Raw genomic sequence first — 18,641 nt, forward strand, 5'->3', positions numbered from 1 at the left:
GTGCTTTTTTTTTAATCACTTTAATGTGCAATACTTAATTTCTGAAGTATAGCCTTTAACATTCAGTGAGCTTAATACAATCATTATATGCGCTTATAATATTGCGCTTATCAAGGTATTTAGACAACTTTTATAAAAACAATGAATCGGTTTGATATATATTCACTGAAAAATAAATAAGCAAAATTAATTGATAATAAATACATTTAAAAAATCTGAAAATATATATGTGTATATTTGCTACATAATGGACAGTAAAAATGAGTTAATATTAAAAATCATATATAAAAAGACTTCTAGCTAGCTTGTTCGGCTACATCTCTACTCTACTCTTTTCAAAGGAGTGAGCCATCTATCACTAGACGATCTTTGATGGGAGAGGGAGAGGGGGAGGGGGAGGGAGGAAGGGAAGGGAGGGCGGAAATCGAGAGCTTGTGCTGCGTGACTGAGTGCGGGCAGAAAAAGTAGAGCAACTTTACTGTATTTCGCGGACGCAGTTTGAGAAGCCTCAACAGTCTCACACGCAGTTTAAATTCCAACTGAAGTGTCCTCGCGCTCAGCGTCGCCTTCACGTCCGCGCGAGAGAATACGACATTTAACTCAGATTTCTAAACCCGGCGGTTTGGTTTGTGACACGCTCCGCTGCGCCCAGGTAGGTCAACTCCCGTAAACAGCTGTGGTGAATAATTGGAAGGCTGGACGTGCAATTGTAGTTTAAACGCAACCTAGTTGTTGTTTTTTGACTTCGACGTGACTTTGCGTCAACAAGTAACGTTCCGCTAACCGCCATGAGGATGTGTGGGAAAGGTGCGCCTGAGAGACAAAAGAGTCCGTAACAAAGGTGTTGACCGGTTTATTCCCACGTGACTTCAGCAGATGTACAACGTGATTGTGGCGAGTGTTGCGCGAGATATGGGGTTGTTTATGGTTTGTTTGTGTGTTGTTTCTCCTCAGGTAGCCAGAGTTAACTAACTCCAACCATGACCAGTAAGTCCACCTTGTCCTTCAGTTTACATGAAGTGTGTCTGTGTCTTTCCTCCTGTGTTTTGCTAGGACATTTGCTTTGTTGCTAAACTAATAATAAAAGTGCTAGATGTTGTTATACTTACTCATAAATACATCTACGTGAATATTGCTGAATGATTAGTTGATCAGAAATACATTTTCCAATAAATAAAAAGACAAACATTTGATTATTCCAGGTCCCTAAATGCAAGTCCTGCTTTTCTTGGTAAACTATTTTTTTGGGGGGGTTGGTCGAACAAAAAAAATTACATTGCATGACGTCAATTTGTGCTCTAGGATTAATCAATTAACTAAGAGAAAAAAATCTGCAGATTAATGTAATCCTGGGCTGCAACTCATGATTGTTTTGGTTGATTAATCTGAAGGATTGGATATAGTTACTTTGCAGATCCATTCTCTAATTGTTTGGTCTATAAAATGTCATCAGATGTCTTGGACAAACAGTCCGAACCACAAAATATTCAGTTTAACAGTAATGTAAGAAAAGGTGGGAATGATCACATTTGAAAACCCATTACTCAAAATGGTGAATGATTTTAATCAACCTCTATTGCTGATAATACGTTTGTACTTCTAATTAAGTAGACATTTAAATGAATGTCTTTTCATGGTGTGGTATTGCTATTGTTACCAAATGAAACGCTCTGCTCTCTGATTCAGTCGTTGCATCAGAGACAGGTTTGTTTGGGTCCGGGCCCTTAATAAACAGATTACTGTGTCACAACACTTAATATTCCCTCAGCCAAGCAGCTATGTGGTTACACAACTCGCTTGGCGTGCTGATGATGGAGCTCTATGACATTTTAACACTTAAAAACTCTTTCAGATACGGTGCCTTCGACAACTCTCCGCACATATGTAAACGCAAATGTGACAGGTGGTGAGTACGCTGTTTTCCTTTCTTTTAAAAGGTATGATCTGAATGTGTTCTCTTCGCTGACATCATATCCTGCTTCATCAACACATGTCATGCTTGTGTTTTGTCCACTATCAGATATGGAGCCTTTAACATCCCTTCCCACAAAAGCAGCCAGCACCATGACTCAGGGTAATTCCCACTTCTTTTCTTTTCTTTTTTTAAGGTTTTCTATTACAGGCACTTAAAACCATTCTCCGCCTGGAACCATAGTCTAATTTAATTCTGCACAATAGAACAATCTCATGACCTTTCAACATCCTTTGCTACCAGTAACCTGTGGTTTAAAAAAACAAAAATAAACAACCTACTTGTTGTAATTTCCCCCTCAGTTGTAACAACAGCAGCCCCCGCCGGCTCAGACTCCGCAGTCGTAGCAGGTAACCGTTTTCCTGAACGTTTTCTCACCATATTGTCTCAAAGTGGAATTTAAAGACGACGGTTTTTTTGTTTTCAGTGGTTGTTGTCCTCATCCTGCTGACGGTAGCTGCTTTGGGATTCCTGCTTTACCGGTATCTGTGCCACAACAAAGGAGACTACAGGACGACGGGGGAGCCGGCTCCGGGTGAGGACCCCGATGAGGAGTACAATAACCAGGCTGTGAGCGAAAAGAAGGAATACTTCATATGAACCTGGTGGAGAAAGACAACGGGTCTGTGGAAGACCGACAAGAATGAGACGTTTTCTTATGCAGCTGTTTTTTTTTTTTTTTTTGTGAAGGAGGTTCACGGCTTTCTGCACGTGAAGGCAGAGAAAAAACATTTAAAGATTCTGTTGTGAAAAATGCAGAAGCGCACAAGCAAATACCAAAGATTGTGACAGTAGGAGTGGATGTTGATGAATGAGTTTTCTCCACCATCTGCAGTAGATTTCATTCGGACACTTTTCCCCCACCAAACAAACATTATACAAGATGTGTTATGAAGTTATTGATTTGCCTTTTAAATGTTTTTCTATGCGATTCATTTATATCTAAGTTAATATATCCTCCTTTTTGAATTCAGGACAGCCTAAACATTATTTGATGTGCCTGGTTTTGCTTTGTATTATTCCTTGTGAAACATGGTTACTGTTGACTTCTCTATTCGAGATAAATATGGAAGGCAATAAAACTTTTTTTGGACTTGTGCCAATATACAGTGTGACAGCGTAGTGATGTTTAATATATTTCAAAATAGTCAGTCATAAACCCACAATCGGACTTTGAATCGATGGTCAAAGTACAAAGAATTAAGATGTTTACACCTTGCTTCATCCAATGGAATCTCATGCAAAAGTCAAAACAGCACAAGCCCACTTTTATTAAGCTTATGCTCAGTTTTTGTCGCCTGTTTTGAGTCAATTAGCTGAATATTGGACATACGTTTCCAATACATGACGGACCACATCTTCAAATGATTACAATAGATGTCAATCAAAACCTGACCGCATCGAGAACTTAATTTAAAAAGCTTCATAGAAGGCGTGATCTATTGCGGGCGGTCAGATTAAAATACAGCGGACACAAGAAATTGGCAACTCATTGTATTGCTGAGGTGATTTTGACAAAAATACAGATCCATATTTGACTCACTTCCTTTTATATCAAAGTGACAATATTTTGGTTATTGATGTTTTCATACAGTGTATATATATTGAACGAAGGTGGGTGATTCCGGTATGAAGACCAAGCAAGTAGACGCATCTACTCCCACCAAATAAATTGGTAAAACGATCAGTTAAGTGTGATGCAGTCTAATGCTATAATCACCACAAAACAATAACCGAAAATCCCAGATGTTATCTCGGGTCACAATCATGAAATAAAAAGCTACCCTGTTCAAACACATAGTATATGTAAATAAAATTAAACACACATGCAGATTTTCAAATTTCCAAAATAACCTTTATTCTAAACTTACATTTTAAATTTTAAGTTTAGTATAAAAAAGTTAAGTGCACCTAAGACCTTTTTTTCTTTTTCTTCAAAGTACTCCATCTTTGACACTCATCTCCTTTAGTAATCTTAAAAGATAGAATGTGTACCAAAGTCCATCACATCACTTTAGTACATACATCTATTTTACAAAATATTGTAAAGAGAATCCCTGAACTATAAATGTCCATAATCCTTCAACAAAGAGAAATCCATTTGTTGGCTGTGGTTGGCATAGCATCTACTGGTCAGCTGTAGTTTACAGTACTTCATATTGCTGGGACAAAGCCACCATTACGCTGCTTCACAAACAAGGAAAGAAACAAAACAAAGTGAATCATATTTTTGAAGTTTTGATAGCTGTGGCCTCTTCTCCAGTGACACATCTGTCACATCTGGTATTGTAGCTATGTGTAAGAGCTGCTGACAGGAGTTGATCAGATGAACGTAGCACGTTTTTCAGACAGCTGCTCTCTCCGACTTAACGCTGAAATCGCTAAATGTCAGTCGACAGCAGCAGCGTTTCTTTTTCTGGTGGCCACAGCTGTTAAAACTTGATATGGTGTGTCGGATACCCAGTGAAAACATGGATGCTACCAAGCACCAAAACGAAGAACGTCCACAAATGTACGTTGATGGTATCCATACTTACTAAGCTAGTTTCAGACACTGTATTTTATTCTGCATGTATTGTATAAAGACTAACGTTTGATTAGCAGCACAAAAATGTCTTGGAAATTAACAATTATGTGATGTAGCCTCTGCACGTTTGCATACACTTCCAGGCTACCAAACAAGATGACATGTCTTGACATTACTTTTTAAAACAGACTGAACTTGATGATTGTTCTCATTTATTTAAAAATGTTCAGAAATCTCACAGCTTTCTTTAAAAAGTCATGAAAACAGAATTTAAAAAAGTGTAGCCCCTTGTCTGCAGATTTTCTTTGCATCTCTGATAAAGTGTTTAATCAAATTTTTTTATATAGCAAAAGGTGCAAATGTATGCAACAACTTAAAGATGCGATTAACCCATTGAAAGTGACTTTAACTACCAACTGCAGTCATGTCAGACTGAAGAACACCAGACGACATGTTTGCTTTTAAATTGTGACACGTAAAATTTCAAGTCACAACCAAAAAAAGAATTGCATTGTAGACCAAATCTTTGTACAACCAACTCATTGGTTATACTAAAAACTTTATTAACCTTACTCGTCATGTAAATGTGGAAAAGTAACGAAGGAAAAAAAACCATTAAAATATTTATTAGGGTCTCCTCAGCCTTTGACAACTTCAACAAGAAACTAACGCTATCACAAAGGTGACAACTTTCTGCATGGAATAAATACCTTAAAAATTGGAATGATACTAAATTATACCGAGTGAAAAAACAAAAAAGAGACACAGTGGAGGGTAGTTGTTGAAGTCTGTACAATAAAACATTTAGTGTATAAACTCTGGGTATCCGACTGTGAAATAGAAACAGGAGACACAAAAGCTAAAAATGTTACACCAACCACCCCTTCCCATTCAACTTACTATTTGGATTTACTTTAAATTTTCTTTCCTTTAAGTTTACTGAAGTGAATTTGCTTTAAATTCGGGCTATCCCCAGTGCTCTTTGGCACTTGACTATATTCATCTACAAATTGCCCAACAAGGTACAGTAAACCACTTTGGATATTGCATGAAATCTTTTTCTTTAATTATTTGCTTCAGTTTGATTTACAAGTGATTCAAATGTAACAATCTGTCAGAGACTGTACAACAAATTAGTTTGGATATTTTGGATACTGTGCAAAGGACAAGACAATTCTAACTAGAAGCATCCGAGATGCTTAATCTTTTTTTTCTTTTCGTATAGTTGAGATGGAATTTCTCAAGATCATACTGGTATTTACATGAAACTATTACACATCTATTAATTTAACTACACTAAAGGTTTTCAAAAAGGACAAATGGAAATTTACTTTTTTTTTTTTTGCACTTCAACTGCAACTTTGTAACGGCATTTCACTTTCACCATAAAGCAGCTAAACTATATAATGCAGGTCTGATATTTCAATATTTCGTTTATGTAGCTTTTACAGGTATACAAGAACATCTCAATGGAATTTGTGATCCACTTGATCAAAGGAGACCAGGTCTCTTGAACAAATACAGAAGCCTGAAAGAGTTCCAATCTGGATTGACCTTAGAGGTTATACCCATCGAAGAATTATGGAACCTTCTATGCCATTAAAAATTCGCATTTGTTCCCTCCAGGCAGTGGCATTCGTTATTTGATCTCTAGGTCAGAAGTGGAGTACTGTACCTTTCATGAGGGCTCTAAAATATTACATTCCGTTAGGTGATATCAGTATTGTGGCATGGCCAAGCAGCCTGAAGAGGGAGGCGTATGGGATGGGGGAAGAACTGGGGCATCATTGGGACGGGGACACGGTTTAGGCAAGAAGGAGGAGTTGAAGAGTTGCTGTTACCAGATGGTATAACCTCCACCCGTTCCACCCAGGAAGAAGTTATTCTTGCGCTGTGTCATTACAACATTGGCACCCTGCATGGCAGCCAGTTGAGCTGCATTGGGGGGATGTCCCGGTGGTGGGGGCTGGAGAAGGACAAAACAAGCATGGCCAGACATAAGATGATACTGCATCGCAATAGCTTCCTCGCTGCGGGAATTTGGAATACGTGGAGGAGGTGGATACTCACTGGGATGGAAACACCGCTGCCTGCTGTGAAGCGAGCACCAGTATCAAAGCCGCCTTCCACCATCACTGTTGAACCAGGAGGGTACATGGCTCCCATGGGATAGTAAGCCATGGGGACATTCTGGCCCATTTGCCCAACCGGCATATGTGGCTGCATGGGCATAAACATCTGAGCACCGGGGTAGTGAGAGGACATCTGTGCCACCTGACTGGGCACCTGATGTGGAAGCACATATCTGGGCTGGTATATCTGCAGACACAGAGAGGACAAGACCTGAATGGAACTGTTCACTTAGGGGACAGTGTTATCAAAGAAGAAATGCATGTAGTAGTTACCTCAGAATATGCAGGTGGTGTGTCTGTGTAAGGGGGTGCCTGAGGAGACATTTGCATAGCAGGAGGATATACTGGTGCAGAGCTCTGCTGAGGATACACAGCCTGCTGTGGATATGAACCTGCAAAAATAAAAATAAAAAGATTTAAAATTGTCACATTTTAGTCACTCAACAATGCAACTGACACAGAAATCCCAGTTTCATTTTAGAGGGGAAAGTTTCTCAGAATCAAGAAGAATATAATCTGTCACAAGATATGGGACAGGAGACCCAGACACGAGCAAGATCATGAAAACGGCATGTTTATTGTCAGGATATATAAAAGCATACCACATTTTCAGCAGTAATGGACAGTTTAATATCAAATATCCAAATATGGAGTGGAAATCTCGCCCATGCACTGTTGCTTGTGGGGTGAAAGGTAGTGTCAATTCCAGTGCCCCATAAAAAAATATTTTCTATAAAAAGATAAGGGCCCAAAATTGTGACCTAAGTATACATTATTGTGTTTGTTTCAGGACAAGGGTTTACAAACTGACAAAACAAGAAAAAAAAACAAATGTATAAAGACAAACACAATTACTTGGAGCTGAAATTATCAGTCCCTTATTTCGCGGATTTTTTTTTTTTTATAATAATATATATTCTTTTTTTTTTTTTTTTTTTTTTTTTTAATAAAAAAAAAAAAAAAGATAAATTCTCTGATCGGGAATCTCGGAAGTAACGATGGGACCGTGGTGCTATTTGTAGATATTAATTATACAAAGCAAAGCAGTCGAGAATTGTATCGGTAGATAAAATCGACAATGGAAATAATCGGCCTGGTCGCTTTGCTCACAAAAGACCCGAGTGTGTTGAAATGAGGCGCACAAACCACATTATGTACATATAAATATACGGCTACATGCGCCGGGTGTGCGAAGTAACAATAGATGTCGGAATCAAATTACAGATGCAGGTTTAGATTCCCATGCACGAGAACCCAAACAGTCAAATCACGTTAGCTTCTGCCTTTTAAATTCTGCCTGGATTGAGTAGCGCTGCTAACTGGAATATGTGACCTGGCCACCGATGCTAGAAGGTGACAGTGAATCAAGGCGGCCATTATTTACATATAAAACATTTTATAACACACTAAATGCCCGAGATCAACGAGTGTGCTACACAATTAGCCGGGAAAAAAGCGTCAGTTTATTGTCATGTACGTAGCTAAACGTGAAGTCCGATTCAGATGGCCACAACGACAGCTCTTCGTCTCTAGTTTTATCGTCAGCGCCGTAAAACGGGCAGCTGACTAATCACCCAAACGAGGTCCGGACAAATACCTTTGTTGTTCATTGTTCTGGACTGGTGCGGAGTCTGAGGAATATCAGGTTAAACTGGGCTCTGCGTATCTTGTCACGGCCTTATAACAGGTTACGGCTTCACAATCATTCACTTCCTTGTTTTTCAGCTTCTTGTTGTTGTGGAAGTGGTGACGTCAGTCGTTCTCTATCTGTGGTTCGACGCACTCGGTGTTTTAAGGGCGCGCGCCCCCTACAGTTAGACACGGGGAACTAGACTTCCTGGAGGTATTTCCTGTTTTCTTTCTTTCAACAAATAATATACAGGGGGCGAAATTAAGAGGTGAAGTGAAGATATTATATAATAATAATTCATGGGAAATCGCGGTGTCACAGCAACCAGATGAATGTTTAAAACAAACAACACAAGGATTCAAATAGATAGAAAATATAATCATGAACATGCAATGGTGTTGATATTAATATTAACAGGCAGTCTTTTTTTCCCACATGATCTGTAGTGAACTATCTGTGTTACCAACGGACATACAGGCTTTGTCACAGCATATTTTTTGGACATAGTAGGAGAAGCACAGGTGCTACCAATTATATTAAAGTTACTCTGTTGCGTTTAGGTGTCCCAGTATGACATCATGTGCAATACCAGGACCCACTGCTACTATAACTGTAGAAGTAATACCTGTCAAAATGTCTATTGTGGGAAAAGGCACTTAAAAGTGTCTAAATTCGACATCCTTAATTTCTCTACATGTGCAGTTTCCTCTTAACTACAAAACGTAGCAGTTTTGTACTAATTCATAGAAGCGATGAGCTTATTTGACATTCAAAAAACACTGCAGGTTTTATGCAACTGTTCGTCTACCATCTGTATCTATTATCTCGCCGTCAACGCTGTCTGTCTGTTCGGCTTTTATTCGCGCTACGTCCCCTTTAAGAAAACCATGGCAGCTCGCAAGTCGAGGCAGACATTTTTCAATGCAAGATTTTTTCCGTGCATAAATTATGTTCATGACGTAGTGCAAAAGGCCAATTTTGTAGCAATTTTGTCCGACTTTACGGCTCAAATAGGATTTTGTGAGACACCTCCGGGATTTCGGATGCGCCGAACTGTTGCAGAAAGGGCTTCGTCATTAAATATTAAGAGAGAGGGAGAACCTAACATTGCAACCCTCCTTATCAATGCAAATACCTCTTTTGTGTGCAGTCACAGCGCCTGTCTGGGAGCTGAGGTGAATTTTTAATTATGTGTGACCGAAACAAACTGTGACAAGGACCCTTTTTTTTTTATAAAAGCGGGGGATTACAGGAAAATAAGCTGCATTTACGCGGTAAGTTGAATGCAAAAACCGGGAGTCTTGTTCCGAGCCAGCTCCTCGCGCGTAGCAGCGAAATGGCGAGAGGAAATGAGTTTGGGTTAATATGCAATGTTCGTAATTAGCATAATTTATATATTTATGATAAAGAGAGGGAAATACATAATATTCAGTCTCTAGGCACCGGTGGAGATGATTTCTGTCGCCTATACTTGGTGGTTTGTGCTCGTCAAAAAAGTGGCCGACGCGGCGAGACTTTTATTGGCCAGGATGGGGGTGGGGAGCTCATCAACACCCGCTGAAGTTTTGACAGATTCCTCGTTTCGAACGGGGCATTGCAGCAGGAAATGCACCATCTCGAGTGTGTGTGTTTTTTTTTTTTAGATCCGCGATGACAATGTAGCCACTTCATGTCGATGATCGGCGTGTTTTACCACATTTTTCTGCAGCTGAAGTGCAACACAGCACGGCCTGTCCACAGGCCCCTCCAAATAGTCTGTTCCTGGCTGCAATGACTGAAATAGCCATGAATAATAATAATAAAAAAATAGTCCTCTGCATGTGGGTCTGTTTTAACCAGGATTTGCCCCTCAAGTGCGGAACCGATGGGGTTAAAGGGGGTCACTCGTGAGACTAAATATTTATTTATTTCTGAAATAGCTGCAAAAACATTAGGAATGGATTAAGTAAGTATACTTTTGAATTCATATAGCACCTGGTTACAAAGTGCCTCACAAAATGACAAATGATTAATAGAACAAAACATGAGTACAACACGAACAAACATTACACAATACCAACAAAACCGGAGAAGCATCACAGCTCAAAATAGGTTACATGACACAAGCACAAAAGCCCCTTAGAGAGAAGCTCGGGCTTCACTGTTTAACTCTGCAAGGTACAGGTAGCATCAGCACATCTCTAACCATGCCTGTATCTTCCTTCCCTTTGTTGTCACTAATGGTGTAACTTTTGTTCTTCACATTTTACTCATTTATTTATGTTTTTTAAGCATGCCTTTTCATTTTGTTATTGCTCCAGAATCTATTGCCCCTCGGGGACAAATAAAAGTTCTTGAACTTGAATTAAATCCTAAATTTAATCCGAAGCCAGTGAATGCATGTAATGTTTCCAATCAGGTTTTTTTTCGCTTCCGGATACGATTCCCAGGAACCTAAAACTCGTTTGCTTGCTCCACCTCAGCAACAATCAGCTTCTTGATTTGATTTCCACCTGCTGTTGTGTTTTTGCAATCTTCCTCAGTTGACGCTAGTTGTGCTGAATAACTGTCTCGAAAGTTCAGCTGGCAGTCAAAAGGTTTTTGTTACTTATCTTGGCCAGACACTTGTTGACCTTGCACAGCAGTTGAATTCCCGTCACAAGATCATGTGAGAATTGCGGGATCACATATTACAGGAAAATCCATCTTGTCAGGCTTTGAGTAATGCATTTGCGTCCACCAAACCGGAGCATGGGCTTTTCTCCATATAAGCCTATACTCAAGAAATCATTCAGTTTGTTTAATGAGCGTTTGTTTACCCCAGGATGTCAGGACGACAGTGACTGAGGTGGTGCAGCGAGCCATGAACTCCCAGGATCCCCCTGCCAAAGATGCCCCGCTTACTGTCAATGAGCAGGTAACACTCACCTGTGTGTTGAAGCGCGAATGAAAGGCCTCTCTCTTGTGTTGTTGTCATGTTCTTTGCTGCCGTTTTCTCCCGTCACCCTCCATGAGCCAACACGCCATATCATAAAGGAATGAGTAGCTTCGGTTCTTTGAAATCAGAACCTGCTTATGTTTCTTTATCGCCTAATAACACCTGCAGCTCTACGCTTGTGAGGGTTACCGGGCTTTAAACTGCCATGCTTTAATAACGACTTGTGGTGTTTCTCTATCTTGTAACATTCTGTGTCGTCATAGTCGGCAGCAAACAAAAGCAATGCTCTTCACGGATGTAAAGCGTTGCTTGAGCTGCTTGTTGGCTGATGCTCTGATCATTGTTGTCGTGTACTCATGCTTGTTTCATTTGTCTCTCTTTTTGTGCGTGTCGTTTTGGGTCATTGTTTCCTAACATGTGCTCGGCTTCTCTGTTCTCCTTAGCCATTCACTGTCTGACTGCAGAAGTCTTTTTTCAGCCATTTAAATCCTGCACTTTGAAATTCCCCTGCCAAAGACCACCAGGTATGCATCCTCCGCTCTTCCTGCATTGTCTCTCTGCACCTTGTCCTGCAGCCCAGGTTGTCTCCCTGCCTCTCCTCCTAGGTCCTCTCATTATTGCATACCATGAGTCATCGGTCCAAATCAGATTTACCAAAATGTGAAGTGATAAAATAGAGAAATACTGTTGCAGCCCGTCAGCTGCTAGATCAAGTGTTTTACGATTGTTTTACGTGTTGCTAAAATTATGTTAAAACCCTGAACAAAAGAAGCAGAATAGAGTGGTTTTGCATATGAGTCATCTCAGCCTTGACTCTTAATTGCTGTGCAGGTCATTGTGATGTCTAGCCATGAGACTATTCGTGTGCTAGAAGTAGAGGTCGATGCATCCTCACTGCCCGATGGGAAGTGTGAAGTCAAAGCCGAGGAGGGAGCGACCCGGCCTGCAGAGCAACCCGACGCTGGCAGCATACACGACGATGCCGCTGTGCTCCAGAGCACCGGGGGAGTCGGTAAGTCACGATCATACCAGATAATGATGGAGAGCAGATGACTTATTATTCATACCTACACGACACGCTTGTGATGAAATGTTAATAACTGCTGTGAAAACCACCTAAAACATTCAGTAAGAAGCCACCCTGGCTGTGCCCCTGCAGTGCTGGGTGAGCAGCAGGTGGTGTCTGTCGAGGTTTCTGGCCCTGCGGTCCAAACGCTGACTCCTGCCGTTCCCGTCACTTTGTCCCTGTCGCAGCCCCAGGCTGCCATGCCCATCACCGTACAAGGGTGTCCACAGGTATGAGATCATTTACACCATGAGTATCCTTAATGTGTGTCTTACATCATCAGAGAAAAAATTACAAAGTTTGGTTGTCTTTTTGTTTTTTACTTGACCGTAAATCAGGGACTGAAATGAACAGACATTAATTGTCCTTGAAAGTGCAGGAAATATAAAAGTAAATTATTACCATCTTGTGGTTTATGTTCCACTTCATACCACATCTTTAGCCTAACACACACGGTATACCTTTCTGGATTCCACCAAACAAAAGGCTTGTGAAATTAAAAATGAGGGGACTCTGTTCACTTATTATGTCTTGTCCATTATTTATGACTCAGAGGGATTAATGTCAGGTTTGTTACCCACGGTAGGTTTTTTATCGAAGTCACTAGCTGAGGCAGTCGCCTCAAGTGCATTGTAAATGTGAAATATGGAACAAATTTGATCGCAAACACCTGAATACACACAGCACGCGTTTGCAGCAACAACAACAAAATATAATACTCCAAATGTAGAATAAATAAAACCTTCATAGTGGAGTGGAGAAAGATTAAGTATTTCAGTGCAAATGCAATGAATATTGTATTACTGTTCAGTCAAATTGCCACAATAAGAGTCACAAAAACGAATGGCAGGCAAATCTTTTATTCTATTACATTAGGTGCTCACCCAGGAAAGTTTGGCCACTCTGATGACTGGTATGATGGCCCAGACAGGATCCCTGGGGCAGCCCTTGCTCATCCCCCTCAGCATGGCGGGCTCCATCGGTGGCCAGGGGGGTTTGGCTGTTCTCACCTTGCCTACCACCAATGTAGCCACTCTCCCTGGACTCACAGCTGCTCACACCGCCGGGAACCTCCTCAAACTGCCCTTTGCTGGCCTCCAAGGTAAAAAACACAAACGATCCAAGCATGTATGCGATGTCTTATCAAATAATCAGGAGGCCTGTATTTAATAGCGGTGCAACACTTCAACCCACCATTTGGATTGTACGCCATTGAATGTGCACATGGTAAACCTGCTGAACTTCAGCATCTTAGGGTTCTCATCGCATGTCAGCAGGATGACCTAAGCACCTCTGTGTCTTATTACAGCCTCACAAAGCCCCTAGCCTGTCTGTAGACCCTCATTCTTGTTATAATGCTTTTGCTCTCACAGTGAATTGCTTCATTACAGAACAATAACAAGTTTGCAAACTCTCGGATTTTTACTCAGCCGCTACAGTCCTGAACTCTGTGCAGCCCCAACTGCAGACGAGCACTCAGACCATGTTCCAGCCTCAAGCTGCTTCCATGCAGCCGGTTCAGGTGACGTCTCAGCCCACGCAGGTGACCAATGCACAGGTGACCGCTGCGCAGGTGGCAGCGGCCCAGGCTGCCACCACCGTCTCCCAGTCCAACATATCTTTAGCAGCACTCCAGACTGCAGGACTCTCCATCAATCCCGCCATTGTAAGAACGCTGGCTCCGGGATTTGTACTTTGTGTCCTGCTTATATTATCACCCGAGTCATGCATTGTAAATGTTCTGTTCTACTTATGCGTGTTGTGTTTTTCTGCTCAGATCAATGCTGCCTCCTTGGGAGCTCAGCCCCAGTTCCTCAGTTCCCTCACCTCCACTCCCATCATCACCAGTGCAATGTCCAACATGGCGGGCATCACCAGCCAGATCATCACAAACGCCCAGGGACAGGTGGGTGATCAAATAATGCCACACAGTTATATATTAGCGAGTTTGGATTTGATTTATGATGCGTCTCTACTAATATGCCTTAAATGCTTGGAGGATCTGTTAGGAAGAAAACAACGTCATTCTTTGCCTTTGTGGTGTATCATTAGCCCCAAAAGACTGATTGTTTAGAACACAATGCCATTAAAACTTTTTGCAGTTGTTCATTTTGATGCATATTGATTCACAGCCGCTCCAAGGACGTTCAAAAAGCTCTTGTGTTGTGTTTCTGTTGTAGCCTCGAGTTAACATCAATCAGCAGTAGTATTTCAAGTCAGTGGAGCATAAGATAATTTCTGTAAAAACAGATTTGTCCTCTCAAATGGTTCTATTACTCAGTCTTGCCATTATTGCAGCTCATCAGATTTAGTGGTGCGGTGATTATTCTTGCAAGACATTCATTTATTGCAAGTGAACTGCTAATAGGACGTACTCGACATATTGTTGAATGTTCTGAAAGTGGGTTTGTTCGGCGAAAACTATCACAGAGAGTTGCACTAAATTATGTGTTTGTATTTCTCTTAAATTCAAACAATATTTATAGGTCATAGGAACCCTCCCACTGTTGTTAAACCCAGCCTCTCTGGCTGGAGGGGCTGCGACACCCACCCTGCAGAGTCTCCAGGGTCTCCAGGGTCTCCAGGGTCTCCAGGGGCTCCAGGGTCTCCAGGGACTCCAGGGATTCCAGGGTCTCCAGGGTTTCCAGGGTCTGCAGGGTCTGCAGGGTCTCCAGGTCCAGACTGTTACCCCACAGCTGCTTCTCAACACCCAGGGCCAGATCATTGCCACAGTAGGGAATGGTTCAGCAGTTGTTACCTCTGCTGCAGTCCTCCCCAAAGCTGCTCCTCCTCCAACACTTTCCAAACCCATCACACAGGTAAATAACACAAATCCCTGCATTTTCTTTTGAGGTAAACATAGACAAGTTATTTATGCATTTTGAGGAGCTTAAACGAACCTGATCGGTAGAGGTGCACCAGCAGGTTTTCAGCTGGTCGGACATGACCATGATGTCAGGTTATATCATGTATTTGTTCCCTCTCAGGCTTCAGTAACAAATGTCAGTCAGTCACCAATTGTCATCGCCCCGCAGCCGACTGTTCTGAAGACCACCACCACGCTCAGCTCCACAATACCCATCACCTGTGGAGACATGGCGAAAGTGGGCCAGCTTGTCAGCAGTATGTACACCTGCTTCTCATAGCCAAACATAGATCCATTTTAAGTAGGCAGTTATTTTTAACCCGATTCTCCCAAATTATAGAACCCCAGCAGGGAGTCAGCAACGAGGAGGGCATTAATCTGGAAGAGATCCGCGAGTTTGCCAAGAATTTCAAGATCCGCCGGCTGTCCTTGGGGCTTACGCAGACACAAGTGGGGCAGGCTCTAACTGCGACCGAGGGTCCGGCATACAGCCAGTCTGCCATTTGCAGGTAAGGACGTCCCCTTTTCATGCGTCCTTGCCTAGGGAGGCTTTCGTCAGGAATGTACTGTAATAAAAATAACACACACATACAACAAAAGGATTCTGCACTAGTTTCTCTTTAAAAAGTGTGTATACATCACATTTAATATGCACACACATTACAGTTGCAATACTATTAGAACATGAATGTAGTCACCCATGCAAACATCTGCTGATCTACTCTCATTATGTCAGTGCAGCTCAGTGGAGTGAATGTGTGACATTAAATCCCTGTGTGTTTTTAGGTAACTTAACAATAACATTCAAAAACATTTTCATGGCTTTGGCTACATACAGCATAGAAATGAGGAAGTCTAGGAGTATTACTTGCATTATTTTGTGAATTATAGTTCATATTGTTTATTTCATATAAATCCAAATTTAGTGAATTTGTTTCCTTGATGAGGAGCCTCGAGCTAGTTTCCATAGTTCCATAGCAAGACAGCAATAAGCCTGTTTCCAAAAATATGGAAAGTATTCCTTTACATTTTCATTGCTTCGTCTACACACCAGTGAAAATAATTTAAGAATTCCTCAAATTAATTTTAATATGAGGAGGAATGGTGTCATCATTATAAAGAGGAAAGTAAGTCAATGAAGTCAAAATATTGACTTTGTCAGTCGGTTGGTCAAAGGTGACCAACTTGCAAAGCGGTTCTATTAAGAGTTAACACAGAGTGCGTGTTTCTCATGAAAGGGTTCAGGCTGAACTTTCTTTTGTACCGCAGGTTTGAAAAACTGGACATCACGCCCAAGAGTGCTCAGAAGTTGAAGCCGGTGTTGGAGAAGTGGCTGGCTGAGGCCGAGCATTGGAACCAGAAAGGCCAGCAGAATCTGATGGAGTTTGTCGGCGGTGAACCATCCAAAAAACGCAAGCGGCGTACTAGTTTCACACCCCAGGCCATAGAGGTTCTTAACTCCTACTTTGAGAAGAATGCATTGCCGACGGGCCAAGAGATCACAGAAATTGCAAGAGAGTTAAACTATGACCGAGAGGTTGTGCGAGTGTGGTTCTGCAACAGGCGGCAGACGCTGAAAAACACAAGCAAGATCAATGTATTCCAGGTTCAGTAGTGGCGATCTCATTCTGGGAGGGTTCGCCACTGATCCTTGTCATCCTTGGAAGTTGAACATTTAATACAGCAACACAGTTGTGAATTGTGTTGTAAAAACAAGCCAAACTCCATTAAAGAGTCTACTTTTTCCAGAAGAATTACAGAAATGACACATAATTCAAAGAGTTATGAAAGAGTACTAAAATGGGCTGTACATGTGTACACAACTACTTTGTGATGGGTACTAAGTCAAACTGCATGGTCCTTTTCTCATACACAGTGATGACAATATGGTGATAATAACATTTAAAACAGTTAAAACATTTGATTAACTTTTATACAGGTGTTTTATAGAGTATCCTTCTGAATTGAATTAAGTGGCAGTACACTGAGTGTCATTGATTTTAGTTGCATCATTTTCACTTTGTCACAATTACCGACGTCAGGCTGAATTTGAATAACATGCTTTGCAAACATAAATAACGTTCTGCAGACTAAAAGTAGATAATAGTCTATAACCTTATTTTCATCAGAATTTGTTGTCTAATTAACACCCAAACTGACTTTTATTATGGACTCCTGCCTTGGCAACAGTGTTTTGGGACAATCATTATTTTTATATTTTTTTTATTGATAATCACAAAGATGAACTCTAAATCTGTGGTAATTTCCTATTGTTTGGCTTTGATACTGTGAAATCTGTCACAGTGCTGGATGTCCATAGTAAGAGTCAGTTCTGATGTTCCTTAGACAACAAGTTCTTATCAAAATTAGGTTGTAGCTTCAACATGATGCCACATCTGTAAACTGTTTTTTAAATGTTTTTCTATAATATTTGTTTCATTTGTGAGTTACTGGTTGACACGTGTGTGAATTCACCACTGTCCTGTTTTTACATTTTCTGTTTAATGTGCTTATAATACTCTGAGAGTATTTTGTTTTGTGTGACTGTTCCCTTAGTGGCTTAATGCTTCTGCTGTATTTTTTCTCAAGTTAGGTAAAGTATATTTCCAAAATTGGAGATTAATTTGCCCTTTATAAAATATTACACATTGCCTAGAAACAACAATGTGTAGAGACTCTTACAAAGCATAATATCAATCAAATCAAATATATAAAAAAACCTAAACACGCCTATCAAAAAAGTAAGCAAGCAAAAGAGAGGGGTTCTGTGGTTTAATGGCTTTCAATCTGAATGAGTTAGAAGAGTGCATGTGCGGTACAAAGTTAGTTTCTATAGGAACAATACTATGGCCTATTTTGTTATCTTTGCTGATGCCAATTCTTTAAGAATTCTTTGCACTTTAGTGACAACAGGGAAAGTAAAAGGGTTACGAATTTATGTACAGTGCAAGATTTCAGTTATGTATGTGGGAGAATTACATTTTTGTAATTAATGTTCTTGAACAGCAAGAATTTTATGTAGCAAAATTGCGATCATCACCTTAACAAGCGACATCTACCACCGAGATTAATATACTTTTTATGCAGATCAAATGTAAAATACTGCAGATTAATTATACAAGCTAATATGCATTAATCACGTTCTTTGATTTTGTAAATTATACGGTGCATTTTATGGGTCTGACTCATTTTCAGTGTGAATAATTGTGAATAAATAGGCCCATTTTTTGCAGACATACAGTATACTTAACTGTTCAACATAATTACGATTGCAAAGGTCTTGCTTTAATATGTGTTTTTCCTTCATGTTCCAATATGGGAGGACAATATAAAATATTGTTTAATATACTAAGTTATCGATAGAGAAAACAAGAGCTAAATTATAATAATAAGATAAGTCATTTGACTCTGCAAAGCACATGAAAAGTTCAGGTCTTTGCGAAAAAAGGGAAAAAACAAGTTGAATGTTTTTTTTTGTTTGTGATTTTCTGTCAGATAATCAAATAAATCCTGTTTTTTATTAACCACTCC

The 18,641-nt window shown here is 40.5% G+C and overlaps 3 protein-coding genes across 5 annotated transcripts; 2 read left to right on the forward strand and 1 right to left on the reverse strand.

Annotated features, from left to right (window-relative positions):
• Positions 1-423: 423 nt before the first annotated feature.
• LOC311016776 (uncharacterized protein) lies at positions 424-3,077 on the forward strand. 2 transcript variants are annotated; one of them, XM_084014702.1, is made up of 7 exons: positions 424-652; positions 955-987; positions 1,203-1,231; positions 1,853-1,906; positions 2,021-2,074; positions 2,275-2,322; positions 2,400-3,077. In XM_084014702.1, exons 5-7 carry the CDS (start codon positions 2,023-2,025, stop codon positions 2,570-2,572), a joined length of 273 nt encoding a protein of 90 aa, XP_083870828.1. In that variant the 5' UTR covers positions 424-652; positions 955-987; positions 1,203-1,231; positions 1,853-1,906; positions 2,021-2,022; the 3' UTR covers positions 2,573-3,077. The 2 variants fall into 2 exon arrangements, with proteins under 2 accessions (XP_083870828.1, XP_083870827.1); XM_084014701.1 differs by lacking the exon at positions 1,203-1,231.
• A 2,032-nt stretch (positions 3,078-5,109) lies between these two features.
• On the reverse strand, positions 5,110-8,402 carry dazap2 (DAZ associated protein 2). Its single transcript, XM_084014700.1, has 4 exons — positions 8,229-8,402; positions 6,905-7,023; positions 6,570-6,818; positions 5,110-6,465 (listed from the first exon to the last, which is right to left on the reverse strand). Exons 1-4 carry the CDS (start codon positions 8,239-8,241, stop codon positions 6,337-6,339), a joined length of 510 nt encoding a protein of 169 aa, XP_083870826.1. The 5' UTR covers positions 8,242-8,402; the 3' UTR covers positions 5,110-6,336.
• Positions 8,403-9,163: 761 nt separating this feature from the next.
• On the forward strand, positions 9,164-18,631 carry pou6f1 (POU class 6 homeobox 1). 2 transcript variants are annotated; one of them, XM_084016172.1, is made up of 11 exons: positions 9,164-9,535; positions 11,065-11,157; positions 12,010-12,190; positions 12,308-12,474; positions 13,121-13,346; positions 13,675-13,910; positions 14,022-14,150; positions 14,731-15,063; positions 15,232-15,367; positions 15,451-15,619; positions 16,380-18,631. In XM_084016172.1, exons 2-11 carry the CDS (start codon positions 11,104-11,106, stop codon positions 16,723-16,725), a joined length of 1,977 nt encoding a protein of 658 aa, XP_083872298.1. In that variant the 5' UTR covers positions 9,164-9,535; positions 11,065-11,103; the 3' UTR covers positions 16,726-18,631. The 2 variants fall into 2 exon arrangements, with proteins under 2 accessions (XP_083872298.1, XP_083872299.1); XM_084016173.1 differs by having other exon boundaries at positions 12,338-12,474.
• The last annotated feature ends 10 nt before the right edge of the window (positions 18,632-18,641 follow it).

Source organism: Eutrigla gurnardus (genome assembly GCF_963514095.1).
Source record: "Eutrigla gurnardus genome assembly, chromosome: 8".
Classification (NCBI taxonomy): domain Eukaryota; kingdom Metazoa; phylum Chordata; class Actinopteri; order Perciformes; family Triglidae; genus Eutrigla; species Eutrigla gurnardus.

Coding starts and splice junctions, on each gene's coding strand:
- LOC311016776 (XM_084014701.1), top strand. Junction 1,907..2,020: donor AAACGCAAATGTGACAGGTG/GTGAGTACGCTG, acceptor GTCCACTATCAG/ATATGGAGCCTTTAACATCC. Junction 2,075..2,274: donor AGCCAGCACCATGACTCAGG/GTAATTCCCACT, acceptor TTTCCCCCTCAG/TTGTAACAACAGCAGCCCCC.
- dazap2 (XM_084014700.1), bottom strand. Junction 6,819..6,904: donor CACCACCTGCATATTCTGAG/GTAACTACTACA, acceptor CTGTGTCTGCAG/ATATACCAGCCCAGATATGT. Junction 6,466..6,569: donor GCAGCGGTGTTTCCATCCCA/GTGAGTATCCAC, acceptor GTCCTTCTCCAG/CCCCCACCACCGGGACATCC.
- pou6f1 (XM_084016172.1), top strand. CDS start 11,104: ATGAACTCCCAGGATCCCCCTGCCAAAGATGCCCCGCTTACTGTCAAT. Junction 11,158..12,009: donor CGCTTACTGTCAATGAGCAG/GTAACACTCACC, acceptor ATTGCTGTGCAG/GTCATTGTGATGTCTAGCCA. Junction 15,368..15,450: donor AGTGGGCCAGCTTGTCAGCA/GTATGTACACCT, acceptor CCCAAATTATAG/AACCCCAGCAGGGAGTCAGC.